The 24,194-nt window shown below is 44.6% G+C and overlaps 1 protein-coding gene across 3 annotated transcripts in view; it reads left to right on the forward strand.

Annotated features, from left to right (window-relative positions):
- The window catches only part of snx9 (sorting nexin 9), a 113,008-nt gene extending 97,817 nt beyond the window's left edge, over positions 1 to 15,191 (forward strand). For 2 of the 3 annotated variants that reach the window (XM_033025068.1, XM_033025067.1), the window contains 3 exons: positions 7,437 to 7,551; positions 9,872 to 9,963; positions 13,732 to 14,008. In XM_033025068.1, coding sequence (XP_032880959.1) covers positions 7,437 to 7,551; positions 9,872 to 9,963; positions 13,732 to 13,782 — 258 coding nt within the window. In that variant the 3' untranslated portion in view covers positions 13,783 to 14,008. Of the gene's footprint in view, positions 1 to 7,436; positions 7,552 to 9,871; positions 9,964 to 13,731 lie in introns of all 3 variants that reach the window. The other variant, XM_033025066.1, reaches the window with a different exon arrangement.
- The last annotated feature ends 9,003 nt before the right edge of the window (positions 15,192 to 24,194 follow it).

Genomic DNA, 24,194 nt, shown 5'->3' on the forward strand with positions numbered 1-24,194 from the left:
CAGGGTGGTGTTGTCGATAGTGAGGATGGTTGTCAAACATTGCAGCAGGATCTTTATCGGTTGGGCAGGTGGGCTGAGGAATGGTGATGGAATGACACAGAGAAATGTGAGGTGTTGCATTTTAGGAGCACTAACGTGGGCAGAACCTACAGAGTGAATGGTAGGGCTCTGGGGAGTGTTGCAGAGCAGAAGGATCTAGGTGTACAGGTACATAGTGCATTGAAAGTGGCATCTCGGGTAGATAGGGTGGTCCAAAAGGCTTATCAGAGCAATCAGAGCATTGAGTATAGAAGTTGGGCGGTCACCTTGCAGTTGTATGAGACATTGGTGAGGCCGCATTTAGAGCAGTGAGTTCAGTTTTATGCACCATGTTGTACGAAAGATGTTGTCAAGCAGGAAAGGGTGCAGAGAAAATTTACGAGGATGTTGCCAGGACTCGAGGGCCTGAGCTATAGAGAGAGGTTGACCAGTCTAAGACTACTCCTTGGACCACAGGAAGATGAGAGGTGATCTTATAGAGGTATACAAAATCATGAGTGGAATAGATCGGATAGACACACAGAATCTCTTGCCCAGAGTAAGGGAATCGAGAAACAGAGGACATAAGTTTAAGGTGAGGGGAGAAAGATTTAATAGGAACCTGAGGGGTAACTTTTTCATGCAAAGTGTGGTAGGTGTATGGGATGAGATGCCAGAGGAGGTAGTTGAGGCAGGTACATTCACAATGCTTGAGAAACATTCAGACAGGTACATGGATAGGACATGTTTAGAGGTAATGGGCCAAATGCAGGCAGGTGGGAGTAGTGTAGATGGGACATGTTGGCCAGTATGGGTGAGTTGGGCTGAAGGGCCTTTTTCCACGCTTTAAGAATCTATGACATGGATAGGTGATGTTTCAGGTCAGGACCCTTCTTCAGGCTGATTGTAGAAAGGGGGCAGCAAACTGGAAAAGAGCAGCTTTCTCCACCATGTAACAATCAGTCTAAAGAAGATGTGATGGTGCCACTTCATCAGATGCCACTCTGATCCCTATCACTGGCTGACAGTCCAGGAGAGGCCAAACATCAGCATCATTGGTAACAACTGGGCCCAATAAGCTGATATTGGTTTGGCCACTTGAACCTCATCAGCCGCCTCCCTATAAAACCCAGGCATTCCAGCCAGAGAGGAAAGGGAGAGGGAGCTGAGAGGACAGGACAGGGAGATGGAGGAGAGGGACAGGAGAGGGACGAGAGGACAGGGAGAGGGAGAGCGGACAGGGAGAGAGAGGAGACAGGGAGAGGCGAGGAGCAGGACAGGGAGAGGGAGAGGAGAGGGAGAGAGGACAGGGAGAGGGAGAGGGAGAGAGGAACAGGGGAGAGGGAGAGGGAGGGCAGAGAGGACAGGGAGAGGGAGAAAAGAGTCAGGGGAGGAGGGAGAGAGGACAGGGAGAGGGAGAGAGGACAGGGAGAGGGGACGGGGAGAGGGGACGGGGGGAGGGGACAGGGAGAGGGAGAGGGAGAGAGAAGAAGGAGAGAGGAGAAGGAGAGAGGAAAGGGAGAGAGGAAAGGGAGAGGGGAAAGGGAGAGGATGAAAGAAGGAAGGAAGAAAGAAAGAAGATAGAGAGGAATGGAGAGAAAATGGGGGTAACTCCCTGCTAGGCGTGTTGCCCTGTTACAGATTCGAGGAAGACCGAGCCACTGGGACAAACTTATACAATACAATACAATACAATGAACTTTATTTATCCGTTAGGAATTTTGGTTTCTGCAGCCATACAACAAATAGAAACAATTTTACAAGACACGCAACCAACTCAATTCACACAGACATCCATCACAGTGAATCTCCTCCTCACTGTGAAGGAAGGCAAAGTCTTGTCTCTCCCCTGCTCTCCATCCTGTCCCGATGTTAAAGCCCCCGGCGGGCGATGGTAAGTCCCGCGGCCATCAAGGCTGCACCGGGCGATGTAAGGCCCTGATCCGGGTCTTAACGTTGGAGCCCCAGGCGGGCAATGGCAATTCCAGCGGCCGTTAAACCCGCGCTGGGCGATGTCAGGCCCCGCTTGGGTCGCCCTCAGCCCCTCAACTCGGGCGGGAGAAGCTGTCGCCGCGGGAGCTCCGAAAAGCAATCTCTCACCAGGGACCCGGAGCCTCCGAAGTCCGGCCGCAGCCACGCGCCACCACAGCTCCCCACGCTCCGAGGCCGGCCACCAACAACAGACGACCAACATCACTATGTAGTCAAGACTAAGCTGCCGGGCAGAAGCCCCAGACAACCAGTGTCCCTACTGAGGCTGAGTGAGTGGTCGAAGCAAACCTGAGACACCAATGCCTCTTCCTGCCCACGGATAACAAGGACCTACGGCCACACACGGAGCAAAGACTGAGCTGCCAGGATAAATCCGAGACCACCAGAACCTCCTCTCGAGGCAAGAGTGAATTGCAGGGAGAATTGAGACTCCCTCCTGAGTTGCCGGGGCAAGCCTGAGACTTATGTAGATGGCCAGCACCACTGCACATTCGCCCTGACGACGAGAGACAGCGGCCCCATGTGGTCCTGGACTTTCTTTTCACTGTAAATAAAATATATCATGTGTGTTCACCCGACTGCTAGTCCTGGTGTAGTCACTGCTGAACCCGGCTTCAATGTCAACGCCACAAGGTGTTCAGACCCGAAATGCCGTTTGTCGAAGTACTCCACAGATGTTGCCTGACCCACTAAGTTACTCCAGCACCTTGTGTTCTAAATAGGATTACACTATTCTATTGTCTGCCTACCTGAGCAAACCCTGGTGAATTGATTCTCCTGGTTCTTCAACGTAAGGGCTATCCACCAACTCTGTGGTACCAACATGCAAAATCCTCAGTCTGACTGTCAACAGCCAACTAAGCCATATACTTCAAATATACAAGCCACATTAGTGTCTGCTGCATTTGAACTGTGGTGCTATATTTTACCTTAATTACTCCACAAAATGATTGCCATGCAATAATTTATTCATCTTTCTGCCGCAAGCTAGCTTCTGAACAGTTGATGGATTTGTTCATCTACACTATAAATGGATGACACGTGACTATATGCATACTCCATGTTCATAAGTGATAGGAGCAGAATTAGGTTATTCGGCCCATCAAGTCTACTCCGCCGTTCAATCATGGCTGATCTATCTTTTCCTCTTAACCCCATTCTCCTGCCTTCTCCCCATAACCCCTGATACCCGTACTAATCAAGAATCTATCGATCGCTGCCTTAATAATATCCATTGACAGCCTTCTGTGGCAATGAATTCCACCCTCTGACTAATGAAATTCCTCCTCATTTGCTTCCTAGCATCCTTTTATTCTGATCCCAAACGCAACCACTAGTGGAAACATCCTATCCACATCCACTTTATTCCAGTGAAATAACCTAGACATTTATATTTTCAGATTAATTAATCTTGATAATTGTCTTGATAAAGCATAAAACTGTATGGCTATGTAATGGTAAAAGGAAATACAAGTTTGTTTGTTTTTTTAATTCCATCGACCAGAATCAAGACAATTGAGGAACTTAAAAAAAATAAAGTGTTAAAAGTTGAGCGAAGGACAAAGTATCTTGGATGGAGGGCAGTGTGATCAATAAGTTGATAAACAAATGATCTGGTGCTGCAGAATGTTGTGCTGCACCACAGCCTATAACCTTGTGTCAGGGAAAGTGCTTACTTCATCCCACCAAGTTGGGAAGGGATCCAGCATCACCCACTGCAACGTGATGTAGGCAACCCGCACATCTCCTTTCAACGTTGTCTCTTTCATCTTCAAGCCTTCTTCCCAGCTGTTATCAGACGTTGGGAAGGGATCCAGGTTGAAGAGGAGTGTCGATCAGAGGCAGCATTGGGCATACCCAAATTATGAGATCCTAGCCTAGTTAAGCTATTGTACAGAATTATGTGTTTTTTTTTTTAGATGAGCTCACAATCAAGGAATCAGATTAAAATTCGACAACATCTTGCTGCATCCAGTCATCTATAGAAGAATCTAAGGAGGCATAAGTTATTTGTTTTTTAGAGCCATCTGCACCATTCATTACAATATGGCTGATCTTCTCACTGAATATCATATTGCTGCAATCTTTGCAAACCCCATCATGTGCAAATATCGATGAACAGTAGGAACTGGGACGACAGATGGCACAATGGGCTAAGTGTTCGGCTGGCAATCGGAAGGTAGCCGGTTCGAATCCCGCTTGGAGTGCATACTGTCGTTGTGTCCTTGGGCAAGACACTTCACCCACCTTTGCCTGTGTGTGAATGTGTGTGAGTGATTGGTGGTGGTCGGAGGGGCCGTAGGCGCAGATTGGCAGCCACGCTTCCGTCAGTCTGCCCCAGGGCAGATGTGGCTACAGAAGTAGCTTACCACCACCGAGTGTGACTGAGGAGTGAATGAATAATGCGATGTATAGCGCCTTGAGTATTAGAAAGGCGCTATATAAATCCCATCCATTATTATTATTATTAGGAATTACAGTAAGGGGAGGAGCAGCTCTGATAATTCCAGACCTCAACAATGGTGGAGCCAGAACTCAAGACCAAAAGAACATTCTGATCTCTTTGAAGCAGTCTTCAATCAGAAGTGTGGAGTAGATGAAGACTTCTTCCTGAAGTCCCGACCAATATAGAAGCCAAAGGTAGACTCAAAATGCTGGAGTAACTCAGCTGGACATGCAGCATCTCTGGAGAGAAGGAATGGGTGACGTTTTGAGTCAAGACCCTTCTTCAGATAGAAGCCAGTCTTCAATTTAGTTCACTCCATTATATCAAAAAAAATGTATGAATAAAGAGTATATAGCAGTGGCTATATGCCTGAATAGACTAGGCTGCTGTGCAAGGATATACTTTGAAATTAGCTATATGACCATCAAGTATTTTTGTTGCAATTAAGTCTAGATTGTAATCGCCAAGGAAAATTGTCCTATGGAAATTGTCGTTTGGAAATGTCTACCCTATCTATGTCTCTTGTAATTTTATACACCTCTATCAGGTCTCCCGTCAATCTCTGGTGTTCTAGGGAAAACAATCCAAGTTTGTCCAACCACCCCTTAAGCAAAAATGTTTAAGAAGGAACTGCAGACGCTGGAAAATCGAAGGTAGACCAAAATGCTGGAGAAACTCAGCGGGTGTGGCAGCATCTATGGAGCGAAGGAAATAAGCGACGTTTCAGGCTGAGACCCTTCTTCAGACTGAAGAAGGGTTTTGACCCGAAACATCACCTATTTCCTTCGCTCCATAGATGCTGGCACACCCGCTGAGTTTCTCCAGCATTTTGGTCTACACCTTCTAGCTAAGACCATTTAATCGAGGCAGCATTCTGGGAAGCCTCTTCTGCACCCACTGCAAAGGCTCCACATACATTCTGTGGCAGGGCGACACGAACCACACACGATACTCCAAATGTGGCTCAATTGAAGTCGTATGAAGCTGCATAATGACTGCCTAACTCTAATGCTCCACGCCCTGACAAGCAACCATATGCTACATTACCGGTCTCTACTTGTGTTATCACTTTCATGGAGCGAAGGACTTCGACCCCAAGATCCCTCTATACATTCATGTTGGTAAGGGTCTTGCCATTTACTGTATACTTTACCCTTACATTCAACCTCCCAAAGTGCAAGGGAGTGCACTTGCTTGGATTAAATCCCATTTGCCAATTCTCCGCCTATTTCTGTTGCTAATCTATATCCTGCTGTACACTTTGACAGCTTTTCTCACAGTCCACAACTCCAGCAATCTTGGTATCGTCAGCAAACATACTCACCAATCCATCTACATTTAAGTTCAAATAATTTATATGTATATATATCACAAATAGCAGAGGTTGCAGCACAGATCCCTGCTGAATTCCACTGGTCACAGGCATACAGTCTGAATAACGCTTTCCACTACAACCCTCTGTCTCCTATTTGTAAGCACATTCCGAATCTATACCAGCAAGTCTCTGTGAATTCCGTGCATCTTAATCTCTGATCAGCCTACCATGAGTAACCTTATCTAGTAAAAGTCCATGCAGACAACATTCAGCCATTATGTGACATTTGTCAGCAATCTGCTCACAATCACAATAATACTTTATTAGCCAAGTATGTTTTGCAACGTACGAGGAATTTCATTTGCCAAGTCAGTCATACAAATAAAAAGCAACGGAACCACACAAATCACATTTTAACATAAACATCCACCACAGTGACTCCTCCACATTCCTCTGATGGAAGGCAAAAAAAAGTTCAATCTCTTCCCTTTGCTGTCCCGCGGTCGGGGGCCTCGAGCCCTCCGTTGACAGGATGATCTTGGCTCCCGTAGCCGGTGGTCGGGCCCTCCGCCTCGAGGCGATCCTCTCCTGCATCGGGGGGATGTCAGCTCCCCTGCGCCGGGCGATCGAACCCCGCGTCGAGGCTGGTCAAACCTGCGACGTTGGAGCTCCCGACATCCATGTCCTCTCCCGAGACTGCGAGCTGCCGATGTAAAGTCCGCAGGCCGCAGTTGGAGTGATCCCAGGCAAGGGATCGACTCCGACGTAAGTCCACGCCCGCGGTGGGGCCCAAGGTCCGTCCCGAGGAGGCCTCCATCTCCATCGATGGTAGGCCGCAGAGCGACCGGAGAATGCGATCCAAAAATTAATCGCATTTCCGGCAAGGTAAGAAACCAAAAAAAAAGTTTCCCCCGACCCCGCCTCCTCCCCCCATATAAAACAAACTGGAGAACATTTACACAGACTTTTAACACACACTAAAAAATTTTTTTTAAAGACGAAAAAACAGACTGTTGGCGGGGCTGCCAATCGTACGGCGCCACTGGTGGTCACAATGCCAAGATTATTTTTGTTCCAGGAGCACACTGCTCTAGACTTTAATACAACTTCGGTCAAAATGGATCTAAGAGCTGAAATCCACAAGTGAGGCTGGAGTGACCCTCATGCCTACTTTCCCTTGTGCTGAGTTGCTTGCTAAACTCTTTAAACATATTCAAAAATGTGATGAAGATTCTGCCGTAAATAAATGTTGGTGGAATAACTTTCTTCTTGTGTTTATCCCAGCACTCTAAATTGCAAGACATGTAAATATGTGACCATTATAATTCATCTTTTTTTCCTTGACTATGCTTCAATATTCAGTTTTGTGTCATCTCTCTGTTGATAGATCTCCTATTTTGTGACTCCAGAATGAAACCCAATCTTCTACTGTATAACATGTTTCCACATAATCATTTCCTGTTGGAAAATAGACAGTTTAAAATATAGGTTTCTATTTCAATGGAATTTGTGGAGTAAAACCGTTATAGATGAAGAGTTGCTCTAGAATTTTTATCTGTGATGTTCTTTGAAAAGATTCTTTGATGGATGGATTATATCTTTTAAGATTTTAATGGTTTATTATATATTTTTATATATATATTATATGATGTTTTATTTAAATAGGGTGCTATAGAAAAAGCCAAAGAAGGTGACAAGTTGGTTGCCTTAAATAAAATAACAGGACAGGAAAAGAACACCATGGTGAATCGTATTGGCACTATGTCTTACACGTTACAAGGTAGGTTCAGAAACAAAATGGAAAAAGAGGATAACATGACATGCTTTTAATTTGTATATTTATATGTTTTGCTTGAGGCAAAGGAAGATTGCTCAAAAGGGTAATTATTCCAGTAATGCTTTCATAGTTCACAATGATGATAGAAATCTGCTCCTTGCCTATTGTTAGTTTTTTCTAACCTGGAGAAATGGCCTCATGACAACACCTCATATTTCGCTTGGGCAGCTTACAACCAAGCAGTATGAATATTGAAGATAGACACAAAAAGCTGGAGTAACTCAGCGGATCAGACAGCATTTCTGGAGAAAAGGAATAGGTGACGTTTCAGGCCGAGACCCTTCCCCTGATTGAGAGTCAGGGAAAAGGAAAACGAGAGATATAGATGGTGATGTGGAGGGATATAGAACAAATGAATGAAAGATATGCAAAAAGATAATGATGATAAAGGAAACAGGCCATTATTAGCTGTGGGCTCGGTGCAAATGAGACAATGCGACTTCAAGTTCAAGTTCACATTTATTGTCACATGCACCAATTAAGGTACAGTGATATTTGAGTTACCATGCAGCCATACAATCAAAAAGAGCACAATACACAATAGAATTTAACACAAACATCCACCACAATGGAATCAACATTCTTCACTGTGATAGAAGGCAAAAACGTTCAGTTAATCTTCCTCCTTTATTCACCCGTGGTCGGGGCCATGAACCCTCCGCAGCCACCGCTACGAACGGCCCTTTCGTCGGGATGATCGAAACTCCGACGTCGGGACGGATCGGAACATACACTCCGCGACTTGGAGTTCCCGAATCGGCCACTTTCCTACTGGAGACCGCGGCTTCACGATGTTATAGGCCGCAGGCCGGCGGTCGGAGCACTTCTGGCGATCCCCGGCAAGGGGATCCCCGGCTCAGCAATAGAAAGTCCGTGGCTAGAAGCTCCGCAGTCCGCGGCTTCATGATGTTATAGTCCGCAGGCCGGCTGCTTCTCCAACTTCCAGTATCCCTTGCATCTCTTCTATCTCCGCCCCTCCCCCACCCTAGTCGCTGTACTAGTTTCACTGTCTATAACTAGCCCATAGCCAACAATAGACCATTGTGGGTTCTACCTTTCCTTGAACATAGTTGCTTTTTGCATATATTTCCATGTGTATTGGTTCTATTTGCTGTCTAGAATTCCCGTTTCCCTTTCTCCTGACTCTCAGTCTGAAGAAGGGTCTCGACCCGAAACGTCACCTATTCCTTTTCTCCAGAGATGCTGCCCTGACCCACTGAGTTACTCCAGCTATTTGTGTCTGGCCCCATGACAATCTGACCATGTGACAAGTGAACAGATTTTAATAAATATTCCATGTCCTAATCTTATTTAAACTGTATTTGGGCAATTTTGACACAAGGTGACATGGGACCCTTATTCAGACTCTCCATTCTGAAGACGACTCCTGAACTGAAACATCTCCTACTGATGTTCTCCAGAGATGCTGCCTGACTTGCTGAGTTACTCCAGCACTTTGTGTCTTAATTGTAAACCAGCATCTACGGTTCCTTGTGTCTCCATTGGAGTTATTTTGCTTGTAGGCTTCCTCCTCGCAGCTATCATGTAAAAAACCTTAGTTACCTGTGAACATGAAAGAGAAACTAAAAAAGGAGAGGGCTGATAGGAGCTTTGGTAACTGTATGAAATGCACGGTCTAGCTAAATGAAAGCACTCAGCTTTCACCCATCATCAACAATGAGGATAACATACAATATTTTCAATCACTGGCAATAGATTTTTTTACAATAATTACCTACGTCACGTAGTAATTCTATAAGCTGCTCACATGCACCCTGGTGTACCCCAAATCCTCTGAACTGCATACGCTACATGTGAACTCCCATTTTGGTCACGTCTTATAGGGATTAAACTCTAACATATTACCTTTGACCCTAATTTAAACTTGTATTGAAGATCAAAATAGTGCACTCTGAACTCGTTATTATCGACATACATTGTTTAATATTGAACCGAGGAGGCTCTTTCTTTAGCCATTGCCCTGACCCTTGCTCTCTTGGCCCAGCCCTTTCATTCTTCCCTGATCATCGATGGGCAACTGACAAAGTAATGCAGGCCACACGGCCTGATGAGTCTTAAATCCCTTTACCCACTCGAGTCCACAATCCTTTCACAACACATGTGAATCCGGTCCTCCTGGAATAGTGGAATGTGGGGAAGGAAAGAGTGAGCATAAACGGAATTGATTATAAGTGTAATTTCTGAGGTGCATTTGCTTTGGTAATGAAGATGACTAAATTTAGGTTCCATAATTCCATTACAGCTGAGATGAATCACTTCCACAGTAATCGAATTTATGATTACAATTCTGTAATGCAACACTACCTACAGCAACAAGTCCAGTTTTATGAGACGGTAAGTTGCTTAATAGATCTATTTTCCTTTGAACCCCATTGGGGTAAAATGACTGAAGTAACTTTATTTATTTAATAGGGGTATTGTCTATTTATGTCAGCATCCTTTTGTTACATTTTCTCAGTGTTTAAAAGGATGGAGGTTTAATTAAAAAACTGAAGATCCATTTTTTTCCTGATAACTTCCATTAACCCATTGACAAGATTACCTCTACAATTATCCCCACTGTAACTCACGCTTTACTTTATTGGGGATTTGTTTTGTCCCTATGTCTTGGTTCTCTTTGTCTAGTCCCTATCTCCTCCAGCTCTCAGCAACTCTCAGTCTGAAGAAGGGTCTCAACCCGAAACGTCACCCATTCCTTCTCTCCAGAGATGCTGCCTAACACGCTGAGTTAAGGATGGATCTTGCAACTAAAATATGAACTGTTTCTCTTTCCACTGATGCTACCTGAATTACCGAGTGCTTCCATCACTGTCTGTTTAAATTTGAAATATTAAATAGTTTATAACTGGAGAAGAAACATTACAAGAAATAAACAAAACTGACATTTGTTTGTTCCACCATGACATAAGCCATTAATTCATAAGGGATAGGAGCAGAATTAGGCAATTTGGTCCACCAAGTCTGCCATTCAATCATGGCTAATCTATCTCTCCCTCCTAACCCCATTCTCCTGCCTTCTCCCCATAACCCCTGACACCCGTACTAATCAAGAATCTATCTATCTCTGCCTTAAAAATATCCAGTGACGTCCTCCACAGCCTTCTGTGGCAAAGAATTCCACAGATTCACCACCCTCTGACTATAGAAATTCCTCCTCATCTCCTTCCTAAAAGAAAGTCCTTTCATTCTGAGTCCATGACCCCTAGTCCTAGACTCTCCCACTAGTGGAAACATCCTCTCCACATCCACACGACCCAAGCCTTTTACTATTCTCTTTTCAACGAGGTTCCCTCTCATTCTTCTAAACTCCAGTGAGTACAGGCCCATTGCCGTCAAACGCTCATCATATGTCAACCCACTCATTCCTGGGATCATTCTTGTAAACCTCTGGACCCTCCCCAGAGCCAGCACATCCTTTCTCAGATATGGAGGATATGGTTTCTTCTCATTATGAGAGCTATGATAAAGACCTGTTTTACCTTCATTTCAAGAGCCAGCACTTCATATCTGTTCTGCATGAAATCTCACCTACCTTGCTTCACCTTCTCTGTCCCTTCTTAAAACATAGCAACTTTCACGAGGTTTATTTAGATCAGAGGAAAGTAAGGCTGTATTTAATGGAGGTGTTTTAAATTATTAAGCGATGAGAATATATATTGATTGAGAAGTTAGAACAAGGTGACACTGGGAGATGATTTTTAAAGATAGTGAGTGGACAGCAAGATAAATGTTCTTTTTTGTGGGCTCACAAACACTGAAATGAGCCGTCAGTATTTGTGAACAAAGCGGAAATTATAACTTGCATATAAAAAAAACAGGAATAATACACAACTTGAAATTAGGATTTGGATTATGAGGGTGATAGATAGAAACTTAAGTATAAACTTAAACGTAACTTCAAGGATAACGGATAAAGTGCAATGGGCTATTTAACGATCAGAGTTTTGTTTGAGTTGAGTTTAATAGCCTGATGGCTGTGGGGAAGTAGCTATTCCTGAACCTGGATGTTGCAGATTTCAGGCTCCTGTACCTTCTACCTGAAGGCAGCGGGGATATGAGTGAGTGGCCAGGATGGTGTGGGTCCTTGATGATGCTGGCAGCCTTTTTGAGGCAGCGACTGATAGATCCCCTCAATGGTAGTGAGGTCAGAGCTGATGATGGACAGGGCAGTGTTTACAACTTTTTGCAGTCTTTTACGCTCCAGGGCGCTCAAGTTGCCGAACCAAGCCACAATGCAACCGGCCAGCATGCTCTCTACTGTGCACTTGTAGAGGTTCAAGAGAGTCCTCCTTGACATACCGACACTCCGTAATCTTCTCAGGAAGTAGAGGCGCTGATGTGCTTGCTTCATAATTGCATCCGTGTTCTCGAACCAGGAGAGATCTTCAGAGATATGCACGCCCAGGAACTCCAAAGACGTACGGGTTTGTAGGTTAATTGGCTTGGTATATGTACCAAAAATTGTCCCTAGTGGGTATAGGATCGTGTTAATGTGCGGGGATCGCTGGTCGGCGCGCACCCAGTGGTTCCCGTGCTGTATCTCTAAAGTAAACTACACTAAACTACAGTTGATTGACGCATCATGTTCAACAAAGACATAGTGGGCCCAAGGGCCTGTTCCTGTGCTGTACTGTTCCATGCATACTGTTGGTAGTAGAATATTAGGTGTTGTTCCACCATTTGACTTGTGACCTCGCTCGGGCAGTGGAGGAGGACCATGACAAAAAAGGTCGATATGGGAAGGGGAGTTAATTCATTCATCATCGTTGAAAACATTAGCGATGCAGTGGTGCTGGTTTCCGACGGGAACAGTGATGGACGCACCACACATCTCTGTCCTCCAGTTCCTGTGGACTACTGCCGCTGGACGTATAGGATTTTGGTGTGTGTGCTTTATCATCATTCCTTACAATGCTGTGTACGACAGTGATCGCAATATCTACTGAAGTGTGGATGGCCGTTGCCTCGCTAGGAGCTCATCCGCCCTTTGACAGGTCTTGTCTTTGGTCCTGCAGGGGGTCCACAGCCCCCTCCTCACCTGGCAAACCAGGTGGGGGAGACAGTTTAGTCGCCGACTATCCGACCATGGAGCAGGTAGCATGGGATTACATGGCACCCGTGGCGGGGGAAGCTGACCTAAAATGGTTAGCAACGGGGAAATGCAACTGGTCCGGCCAGATGTAATACAAGTACTCAGTGAAACAGTTACCTAGCTGATGCTTGGTCTTGCCCATGTTATAGAGCCCACATTGGGAGCACTGAATGCAGTAGGTGAGGTTAGAGAAGGTGCATGTGAAGGGCTGCTGTGGTCCTGATTGGATGTGCGGGAGGAGATATAGTGACTTACTATAGGCTTACTTCTCCTCCAGTTGCAAGTGAAAGTACCTGGGGAGGGGGTGGTTTGGATGGGAAGGGATGAGTGAATCAAGGAGTTGCAGAGGAAGTGGTCACTAAAGAAAGTGGGGGGGGTGGGGTGGGAAGATGGGTCTGTTGGTGGGATCATGTTGAAGGAAATGGGAAAGGTGGAGAATGATGTGTTGGATGCGGAGGCTGGTGGGGTTCATGTTGAGGACCAGGGGAACTCTTGTCTTTTTTTGGTCTGGGGGGGGGCGGGGGGGGTAAGTGGAGAACTGCGGGACACGGAGGAGAAGCAACGAGCAATCCATCCACAACAGCAGGAGGGGAATCCATATTTATTAAAGAAAGAAGACATCTCAGATGTCCTATTGTGGAAAGCCTCATCTTGAGAGCAAAGTCGCTGAGGCGGAGATATTGGGTGCAGAGGATGTCATTCTTGCAAGACGAAGGGTGATAGAGAAATCGAGGAAGGAGAGAGAGGTGCCAGAGTTACGACAGGTGAAATAGATAGATTATAAATAGGCCATACATTAGACAATTCTGCCCATGACTATAAAGAGGGGAACATTCTTTATAGGGGAAAATCAAAAATTCAATGGGGGAAAAAAGCAAATGTACAGGAGTGCTTTTTGTTTACGAATGGGAGGGAATGCCATTGGAAAAAATGAATTGTTGTTCTCGTGTTGTGTTGGAAAAGCCTATGAAGAAAAGTGTGTTAACATTTATTTTATTGCTTCATATTAGATTGCAGCAAAGCTGAAGCAAGCATTGGGCCATTTTACAGCACAACAGTAAATCCTGCAACACATTCAACCTTAATTGACTATTTGGTGGAGGAAACCTATACTTCAGTGTGTATATGAAGGAAATGCACAAGAAAAACCCCTTCAAATCCAGGGTTTGTTTGAGATAATATTACGCATGTAAAACAGCTCATTTGGACCATATCAGTTATTTTTCTGTTGGTGCAAAATTGTTTTATGACTCTTGTGCAAGCATAAACTTTGTGAACTTATTGTTATTTTCTCTTTCTCATTTTCTTGTTTGCTCCTTTTCATGGCATAATCTGCGCGGCTGCATTTTTGACCCGCAGTGGCATCTCATCAGCTTGGTAATTATTGCTGATATCATGGTGCCATGGTGGTTAATACTGCCTGTGAACGAACACTCATCGTTGCAGCTTACTTTGGTTACAAAATGGGCCATGGGAATAAGAAAATGCGACACACTAGGGTTTTTATGACATTGGCAGCAATAACAATGGAGCTAAAGAATTTATTTTGTGCTCCAAGCAAATACTTTTCAAAAGCCATTGTTGTAATTACATTTGCTTTTCTAGCTTGTATTTTGGGCGATTAATAACATTTCATGCCAGTCATGCATTCTATGAATAAAGTGCACAAGACCAAGATTCACCTTGATTCAAACTAAGTTGAACAGACAACAAAGAAAAAAGCCATTTCAGAAACAATTCCAAATAGCAGTCAATGGTGTGAGCAGTCCAGCACAGAAATGCAGACATTTTGGGGGGTAGAGGTGGGGTGAAGGGGGTTGTTGGCGAGAACGGGGAGAACCTTGAGAAATGAAACATTCCCAGCTGTGAACTGTGCCATTTATTCTTGACCAAATTTTACTTGGTACGTGACTATTTGACCGTCCTTTTTTTGGTAATAGCTTTCGTAGAGCAGTTTCAATGGTTACAGCCTGAGGTGCCATTCTGAAACGTTTTAATAGATATGGCTGGTTTGCAATTTGGTTTTGGTAATGAATTGTACGTCAGATTTATGATTTGCCACAATCAACTTCTCTGACTATAATATTATTATTATTATTACTATTACTTAAGCTACCGAACTACCGAATGAAATTGCTTTTTCAAGAAGTACACATTAACAAAGTTTTGTATGCAAATTGTTTGCTGTTCTCAACTGGTTACCGATTCTTGGAATCCAGCTCCAAAGTTAAGGGCTGACATGAACTCCGTACAATAGCGAAAAATTTGAAAGCTATTCTGAATAGTTATTGCATTACTAATAGCCCTGCTTAAATTTAAAATGACTGTACAAAGACATCTAATTATATGGACATATACATTCATGAATCTAAGAGGACTATAAGAGCATGTTTGCACCAAAGATAACTATTTAATTTTGTATTGACATTATTTTTGGATGATAAAACTAATAAATGTTCTATGCTTATACTTTTTTGATACTCGCGTTTGTCTTGTTCAGATGCTTAAGTGGAAGGAAAGTAAATTTTAAATGTGATGTAGTGTGGGATGAAAGATCTTTATAATGTTAGAGATTAAGACAATTTTATGCATAAAATAATTAACCAAGGATTTTTTTTTTAGAAATGGAACTGTTTGCACTCGGTTGTTTCGATTCTGTGCTCAGTTTAGTGGATAAAAATTGCACTAAAATATAAATCCTAAATTATTGAGATGTATTAAATATATTTGTTGAGATTTGTTACATAATGCATTTTTCTGGTCTGTTTACTGTACACAAAATTTAAAAAAGTAAATTATTTATTTCTGTTAAATGCCATGTAAAAAAAGTCTTGTTGAAATTAAATATCAGATTTATCCTCTCGTTCCTATTTCAGTACAGATCCTCTGCTGTACTCATACTTAAGTTCATACTTTATCCGTGAGTCCATCCATTTCAGAGAACAGCAAATCTTATCAAGCTTTACTTCTGAATACTGAAATTCTTTGCTTAAGGGACTGAGGACAGCAACTGAGGGAATTCCAAGAGGCCAAATTAAATGCAGATGGGAACACACTATTTCACTTAGTCATAGTCATAAGGCATGGAAACAGGCCCTTCGACCCAACTTGCCCACTCCAACCAAGATGTCCCATCTATAATAGGCAAAAGTGCTGGAGAAACTCAGCGGGTGCGGCAGCATCTATGGAGCGAATATCTTCAGACTGAAGAAGGGTTTCGGCCTGAAACGTTGCCTTTTCCTTCGCTCCATAGATGCTGCTGCACCCAGCTGAGTTTCTACAGCACTTTTGTCTACCTTCGATTTAACAGCATCTGCAGTTCCTTCTTGAACATGTCCCATCTATACTAGTCCCGCCTGCCTGCATTTGGCCCATGTCCTTCTAAACCTTTTCTATCCATGCACCTGTTAAAATGTCTTTTAAAATGATGAATGATAATTTGATAAATAATTGAGCACAAGGAAACTGTTGTTAAGGCTAAACTATCCAAGTTCTATTAAGTTTTTTGTTGTATTTTGCATTAATACATTACAGTTCTCAGAATGAACTTGAGCGCAAAATCAGTTTGTATGAAATGATGTAAAACGACATTTCTGTAAAAGCATTGTTTTGACATTTACACAATAATAATCATTGTGGCACGGTAGCGCAGCGATACAGCCACTGCCTTACAGCGCCAGAGACCCAGGTTCGATACTGACCACGGGTGCTGTCTCTACCGAGTTTGTACGTTCTCCCCTTGGCCTACATGGCTTTTCTGCGGGTGCTCCCGTTTCCTCCCACACTCCAAAGACGTACAGGCTTGTAGGTTAATTGGCTTTGGTAAAAAATTATAAATTCTCCCTGGTGTGGGTAGGATCGTAATAGTTTGCAAGAATCGCTGGTCAGCGCGAACTTGGTGGGCCGAAGGGCCTGTTCCCACGCTACATCTAAACTAAACAAATCTAAGTTGCAGTACTTGTGCCTGTGTTATCTTATCATCTTACAAGGATTTTGCCAGGACTTAAGGACTGAGCTAAAGGGATAGGTTGGGCAGGGTAGGACTCTATTCCTTAGAGTGCAGGTGGATGAGGAGTGATCTTATAGAAATGTGTAATGGATGGGGGGTAGATACAGTATTTTACTCTGAGGAGGAGAATCAAGAACCAGAGGACATAGGTTTAAGATGAGAAGGAAAGATTTCAAGGGACTGGAAGGGCAACATTTTCCATACGGAGTGTGGTGGGTATATGGAACAAGCTGCCAGAGGGGGTAGGTGAAGCAAGTACTACCAACATTTAAAAGACAATTGGACAGGTACGTGGATAGAAAAGGTTTAGGATAGAGGGGACTAATGTAGGTCATCTTGGTCAACATTAGCATGTTGGGCCGTTGGGGCTGTTTCCATGCTGTATGACTATCATAATGATAGGATTTGATGGTTATGCAGTTAGTAATAAATCCACCTAGGTAAAAATAAATTGGAATTTGTGTTTGAAATGAAAAGCAAATCTACTGGAATCGATAGGTTTGTTTATAAAATAAACATCTAGTACACTTGGGCCCATGGTCCCCACTTGGTCAGACATGTTTGTAGCTCTAGAACCACCTATGTTGGTAGACATCTAATTGCCCTCTGAAATGCAGTTTTTCAGGTGCAGCATAGCTGGTGATAAAAAAAAAAACCTGACACATGTGGCATTGACCTAGGTACAAACTTCCTATTCGGAAAGTTGCTGAAATCTCATTAAACCTTGCTAAGTCCTTGTCATGAGCATTTTGATACTGGTGTCTAAACTGGGAGGGCTATCCCACAGGTGAGTTGAGCAACAGAAAACAAGCATGCCACAATTTTCCCAGTTCCAATTTCCTCTCAGTACAAAATTATATGGAATGGTGAATTAATTTGATGCTGGTAAATGAATGACATAATCTGAAGTAGAGTTAAGTGGTGTAGGGCAGATAACATGAGTTTGGGTAGGTTTAGTGGGAAAAGAAATGAGTGCTTCATTGTCAGCGTGAACTCTATGACTAAATGCCCTGTTGCTATACTGTAGTGCACGACCCATGCTGAGCCCAGCATGTGAGGTCTGTTCAGGCGGATTAGGCAGATGAAATCTACTGGAGGGTTCAACGGCCAGGAAGGCGGCTCAACAGCGCACTGTGGAGAGCAAAGGGCATGTTAAAGCACGACCAAAAACTTGTCCATCCAGTGCAGTCAAGGAGGTTTCCAGCTGTAACATCTAACCGTGCCACAGGAATCCAGATCCTGTGGCCCAGAGGGTGGGGATGCTCGTGTGCAACAGCCTCCCTACCTTCATCTCTCCCACGCACAGGTTTTTGTGCAAGTCTATCTGTCCACATCACGAGTCCGCCCAAATTGCCTGTGCTGGCGAGGATGCCTCATCTACCTTTGTGCCACGTGCCCACGTTTGGCTCGTATTCCTCCAAACCATTCCCATCATTGTAACTATCCAAATGTCTTGCTATAGTACCTTGCGATGCCTTGCCTGGGTCGCCGCGCTGGAGCGACGCGCTGGACCGCCGAGAGCAACATCTCCGGTCTGCGGAGCGGAGAGGCGGCAGTGCGGAGAGGCGGCAGTGCGGAGAGGCGGCGCCGACTTTTTCATCGGGAGCCTGGGAGCTCCAAACCGGCGCGGCCTTGTCGGCTTCGGAAACCGCGGGCTCCAACCAGGAAGCGGCCGTTCCAGGTGGCCCAGCCGCCGAAAGGACTCTCCCGACGCCGGGGCAAGACCACCCGGTGAGAACGGCCAGGGACATCGGGCCTCCGCAGAGGCAATTGCGGTGGCCTCAATAGGCCTGACTTTGGGGTGAACATGGGGTGGGGACTGGACATTGTGCCTTCCTCCACAGTGCTACCCACTGTGGGGGGATGATTTTTTTTTGTCTAATTGTAGTCCTGTAGGTCTGTGTCCAAGATGGCTGCCGTGAAGAGAGAGTGGACGCTGGCGCGCTTTGGCTGCCGCTGCTCTCTTCACACTGTGTTTTTGATTTTCTGTTTTTGGATTGAATTCTGTTTTTAATTTGTGTCTCTGTGATGTCTTTATTACTTGTTATATTCCGATTATATGTTTTTATTCCGATTACTATGTAAGGTGTCCTTGAGATGTCTGAAAGGCACCCATTAAATAAAATTTATTATTATTATTATTATTACCTGCCTCGACTACCTCCTCTGGCAGCTCATTCCATCTACCCTGTGTGGAAAATGTTGCCTCTCAGGTTTCTATTAAATCTTTCCCTTCTTAACTTAAACCTATGTCCTCTTGTTCTTGATTTCCCCAACTCTGTGCATTCACCCTTGCTATTCCCCTTGTTATTTTGTTTATACACCTCTATAAGAGCACTCCTCAGCACCCTTGTGCTCCAAGGAATAAAGTCCAACCCTGCCCAACTTCTCCTCATGCCCTCAAGTCCTTGCAACATCACCATAAAGCATCTCTGCATCTGAAGTCTGAAGAATGGTTTCGACCCGAAACGTTGCCCATTTCCTTCGCTCCATAGATGCTGCCTCACCCGCTGAGTTTCTCCAGCATTTTTGTCTACCTCTGCATCCTTGATGGCATCTGTCCTATAGAACGGTGACCAAAATTGAACACAATACTCCAGGTATGTCCTCGCCAATCTCTTGTACAATTGTAACATAACATTCCAACTTCTACACTCAGTTCCCAGCCCGATGAAGGCTGCCTATCTTCCTGCAATGCTACTTCCAGGGACCTATGTACGTACTCCTATATCCCTTTGCTCTACCACATTCTCCAGGGCCCTAGCCAACCCAGCCTCTCCCTATAGCTCAAGTCCTTGTAAATCTTCTTTGCACTCTTTCCAGCTTTATAACAACCTTCCTATAACAATAACTAACATAACATCCCAACTTCCATACTCCCTATACTACAGTATAACACCCTGATTGATGAAGGCAAACACAACCTTGTCCTCATCAACAGAGTTGCTGCAGAGATGTTTAACGATTTCTACTTCCTGGGAATTCAAATCACCAGCAACCTAACTCTTGGTCACTTCACACTTCACATCAAGAAAATATTTACTTTCCTTGGTATCTCAGAAGATTCAGCATGTCCATGAGGATTCTCTCGAGCTTTTAAATATGTGCCGCATATGCATCTCAGCCTGGCATGGTAAGTTTTCTGCCCTGCTCTTGACCACCTGAACTGGCAGAGAGTGTGAACACAGCCCAGTCTATCACAGGCTCATCATCTCCATACAGTCCATCTTCACAGTGTGTTGCATCAAGGATATCTGCCACCCTGGCCATTCCTTTTTGCTCTCTTCTACCTACTTGGGAAGGTCCAGGAGCTCGAAAGCAAACGTGTCCAAACTTGAGAACAGTTTCTTCCCCACTGCCATCCGACTCTCAAACCAATCATCTCTTTCACATCTACTTCCTGGAGGTACTGCCCCATATTCCTTCTCTTAACTCCATTCGGTTTTCCATTGGTATATTTAGTACGTTTTTGTTTGCACTACTTCAGATTAGAGTCACAAAGCCATATGACTTGGACACAGACCTTTGACCCAACTTGCCCACGCCGACCAACATGCCCCAGCTACACTAGTTCCATCTGCCTTCATTTGACCCCTAGCACTCTCAACCTATCTTATCCACATAAATGTTTCTTAAACATTGCTATGGTACCTGCCTCAACTACCTCTTCAGGCAGCTTGTTCCATACACCTACCACCCTTTGTGTAAAAAAAAGTTACCAATTTCCTATTAAATCTTTCCCCCTCACCTTAGAAACCTCTGTGCATTTACCCGCTGTATTGATCTCATGACGTTGTACTCTTCTATAAGATCTCCCTCGAGTCCTGGCAATAGCCTTGTAAATCTTCTGTGCACTCTTTTCAACTTGATAACATCTTTCCTACAATATACTGACCAAGACGGAACACAATACTCTAAATGTGGCCTCATCAATGTCTTACGGTATATAACTGTAACATGACCTCCCAACTTCTATACTCAGTACTCTGATTGATGAAGGCCAATGAAAGCCTTTTTGACCACCCTATCTACCTGTGATGCTACTTTCATGGAACCATGCACCTGCACTCCTAGATCCCTCTGCTCTACAACACTCCCCAGAGTCCTGTGTAGGTCCTGCCCATGTTAGACATCTCAAAATGCAACACCTCACATTTCTCTGCATTAAATTCCATCAAACGCTCCTCAGCCCACCTGGCCAATCGATCCAGATCCTGTTGTAATTTTTGACGGCCATCTTCACTATCAGGGCCGGCCTTAGGAGGTGCGGGGCTCAATTGGGAACAATTTTGGTGAGCTCCAGGTTCCCAGCCAAGGTCTGTAGAATCATAGAAATACAAATAAAGTCTATTATAGACTTTATATCTCTGGTAGAATGGAAAGTAATCAAAATGTGCGCTTAAAAAGTGCCTGCGAGTTAACGGACCAAACAGATCTAAGCTACACTTTAATATAAAATTGATTACATGTAAGCCTACAAGTAACAAACAAAATGTGTAGATCACTTCTGAAAAGTACATAGTTACAATACCACTTGTCTTAGTGATTGTGAAATGAAAAATAAATGTAATTAACTAGATCCTGAAAAACCAATAACTATTGGCGAAAAACCAGTCCAGGCATTAAATTTTGGGCTTCAGCCCCATCCTACCCTTTAGGCTTCTACCCCATCCTAACTTAGGGTGGGGCGGGTGGGTGTGTGTGTCAGTTGTTTGTGCGTGATATGTGTGTGTGTGTCAGTTGTCTGTGCGTGATGTGTGTGTGTGGGAGGGAAGGACAGAAGGGAGTGAAGGACAGAAGGGAGTAAGGAGAGAAAGGAGAGAAGGGAGTGAGGGAAGTAGAGAAAATAGGGAGGGAAGGAGAGAAAGAAGGGAGGAGGAAGAGAGAAAGAAGGGAGGGAGGGAAGGAGAGAAAGAAGGGAGGGAGGAGAAGGAGAGAAGGGAGGGAGGGGAGGAGAGAAAGAAGGGAGGGAGGGAAGGAGAGAAAGGAGGGAGGGAAGGAGAGAAGGGAGGGAGGGAAGGAGAGAAAGAAGGAAGGGAAAAGAGAGGAAGGCGAGAAAGAAGGGAGGCAGGGAGGGAAGGTGAGAAGGGAAAAGAGAGAGAGGAAGGAGGGAAGGGAAAGAGAGAAGGGAGGGAGAGGGCCGGCGGCAGGAGCGGATGCCAGGGTGTGAGCTGAGGCCGAGGTTTGTAAACGTTGCTCCAACCCCCGGCCCGGCCCTCCGTGTATTGTTCACCGCGTCTCCCCGGGGAGAGAGAGGGGTGAAGCACAGCGACTGGAGGGGCAGGAGCGCTGCCCCGGGACCGTGAAGGAACGACCCACCTCCCCCTTCTCCATTCCCCCTCACTGTCTCTCCCTTTCTTCCCCCTCCACCCCTCTACTCTCTCTCCACCCCTCTCTCCCCCCTCCACCCGGGATAGATCTACCCGAGCCGAGAGTACATTACTCTGGCGCGGGGCCCAATTGGGAGCAATTGGTCCAATCGGCTTAAAGCCTATCTACAAACCACCCACTTTTAGTCTCATCTGCAAACATACTAATTGCGCTGCAATCTTTGCACCATTCTGCTGTTATGTACTTGTCAACATGTTTGGAGTTGGTTCTATCATTATCGTGTATACTGTGCACTCTGAGTTTCATCTGAACAAGGAATGTAATCACACATGACAACAAACTAATCTGAATCCCAATCTGAGACACTGGTGAAGCTGGAAGCTAGGCACGTAGAATAGGTTAAGAGGTGGTTACCCTGCAGCTGAAGGAAAAGCAGTGAAAGAATAAATGGGAGACCCAGATAAATGAAGGAAGGAAGTCAGTTAGTTGGGGAAACCTCTTGAGTACAACTCACTCCAAATTAACTTCTTCATGTTGGAAAATGATGGGCGAATATATAGAAGGTAGACACAAAATGCTGGAGTAACTCAGCAGGACAGGCAGCGTCTCTGGATAGGAATGGGTGACGTTTCGGGTCGAGACCCTTCTTCAGACTGAGTTCCAGTGTCTGTTTCTAACTTCTAGTAACCCTTGTTTTCCCTCTCTCCACCCCTCCTTCCTAGTTCTCTGACCAGTCTGACTGTCCCCCTGATTAGATTTTATCTCTGTATGCTTCGTTGTCACCTCCTAGCTAACAATGATCTACTCTATATTTTACTTTAACCTCATCTCTTTTGAAGTCTCGTTTTCACGCCTTATCCTTCCTTATGTCACCCTCTCCACTGAGTCTCAATCTGAAGAAGGGTCTCGACCAGAAATATCACACATTCCTTCTCTACAGAGATGCTGCCTGTCCCGCTGAGTTACTCCAGCAGTTTGTGTCTATCTTCGGTGTAAACCAGCATCTGCAGTTCCTTCCCACACATGAGCAAATATCTCTCTGAGAAGGTTTCAGAGCCAAGATCACATCACTATGGGTGGTTCAAATGTAGATGGGGAGGATGAAGATTCCATGGGCAATAATGTTAGGAGATTCAACAGTGAATAGGCAGGTGATTCTAGGCCAGAGATGATATAGTATCTCCCTGGTGGCAGGGTCAAGGATGTCACTGAATGGTAACCATATAACCATATAACAATTACAGCACGGAAACAGGGCATCTCGACCCTTCTAGTCCGTGCCGAACACGTATTCTCCCCTAGTCCCATATACCTGCGCTCAGACCATAACCCTCCATTCCTTTCCCGTCCATATAACTATCCAATTTATTTTTAAATGATAAAAACGAACCTGCCTCCACCACCTTCACTGGAAGCTCATTCCACACAGCCACCACTCTCTGAGTAAAGAAGTTCCCCCTCATGTTACCCCTAAACTTCAGTCCCTTAATTCTCAAGTCATGTCCCCTTGTTTGAATCTTCCCTACTCTCAGTGGGAAACGCTTATCCACGTCAACTCTGTCTATCCCTCTCATCATTTTAAAGACCTCTATCAAGTCCCCCCTTAACCTTCTGCGCTCCAAAGAATAAAGCCCTAACTTGTTCAACCTTTCTCTGTAACTTAGTTGCTGAAACCGAGGCAACATTCTAGTAAATCTCCTCTGTACTCGCTCTATTTTGTTGACATCCTTCCTATAATTAGGCGACCAAAATTGTACACCATACTCCAGAATTGGCCTCACCAATGCCTTGTACAATTTTAACATTACATCCCAACTTCTATACTCAATGCTCTGATTTATAAAGGCCAGCACACCAAAAGCTTTCTTTACCACCCTATCTACATGAGATTCCACTTTCAGGGAACTGGCACAGTTATTCCCAGATCCCTCTGTTCACCTGCATTCTTCAATTCCCTACCATTTACCATGTACGTCCTATTTTGATTTGTCCTGCCAAGATGTAGCACCTCACACTTATCAGCATTAAACTCCATCTGCCATCTTTCAGCCCACTCTTCCAACTGGCATAAATCTCTCTGTAGACTTTGAAATCTACTTCATTATCCACAACCCCACCTATCTTAGTATAATC

This window comes from Amblyraja radiata, chromosome 8, assembly GCF_010909765.2.
Source record: "Amblyraja radiata isolate CabotCenter1 chromosome 8, sAmbRad1.1.pri, whole genome shotgun sequence".
Lineage (NCBI taxonomy): Eukaryota > Metazoa > Chordata > Chondrichthyes > Rajiformes > Rajidae > Amblyraja > Amblyraja radiata.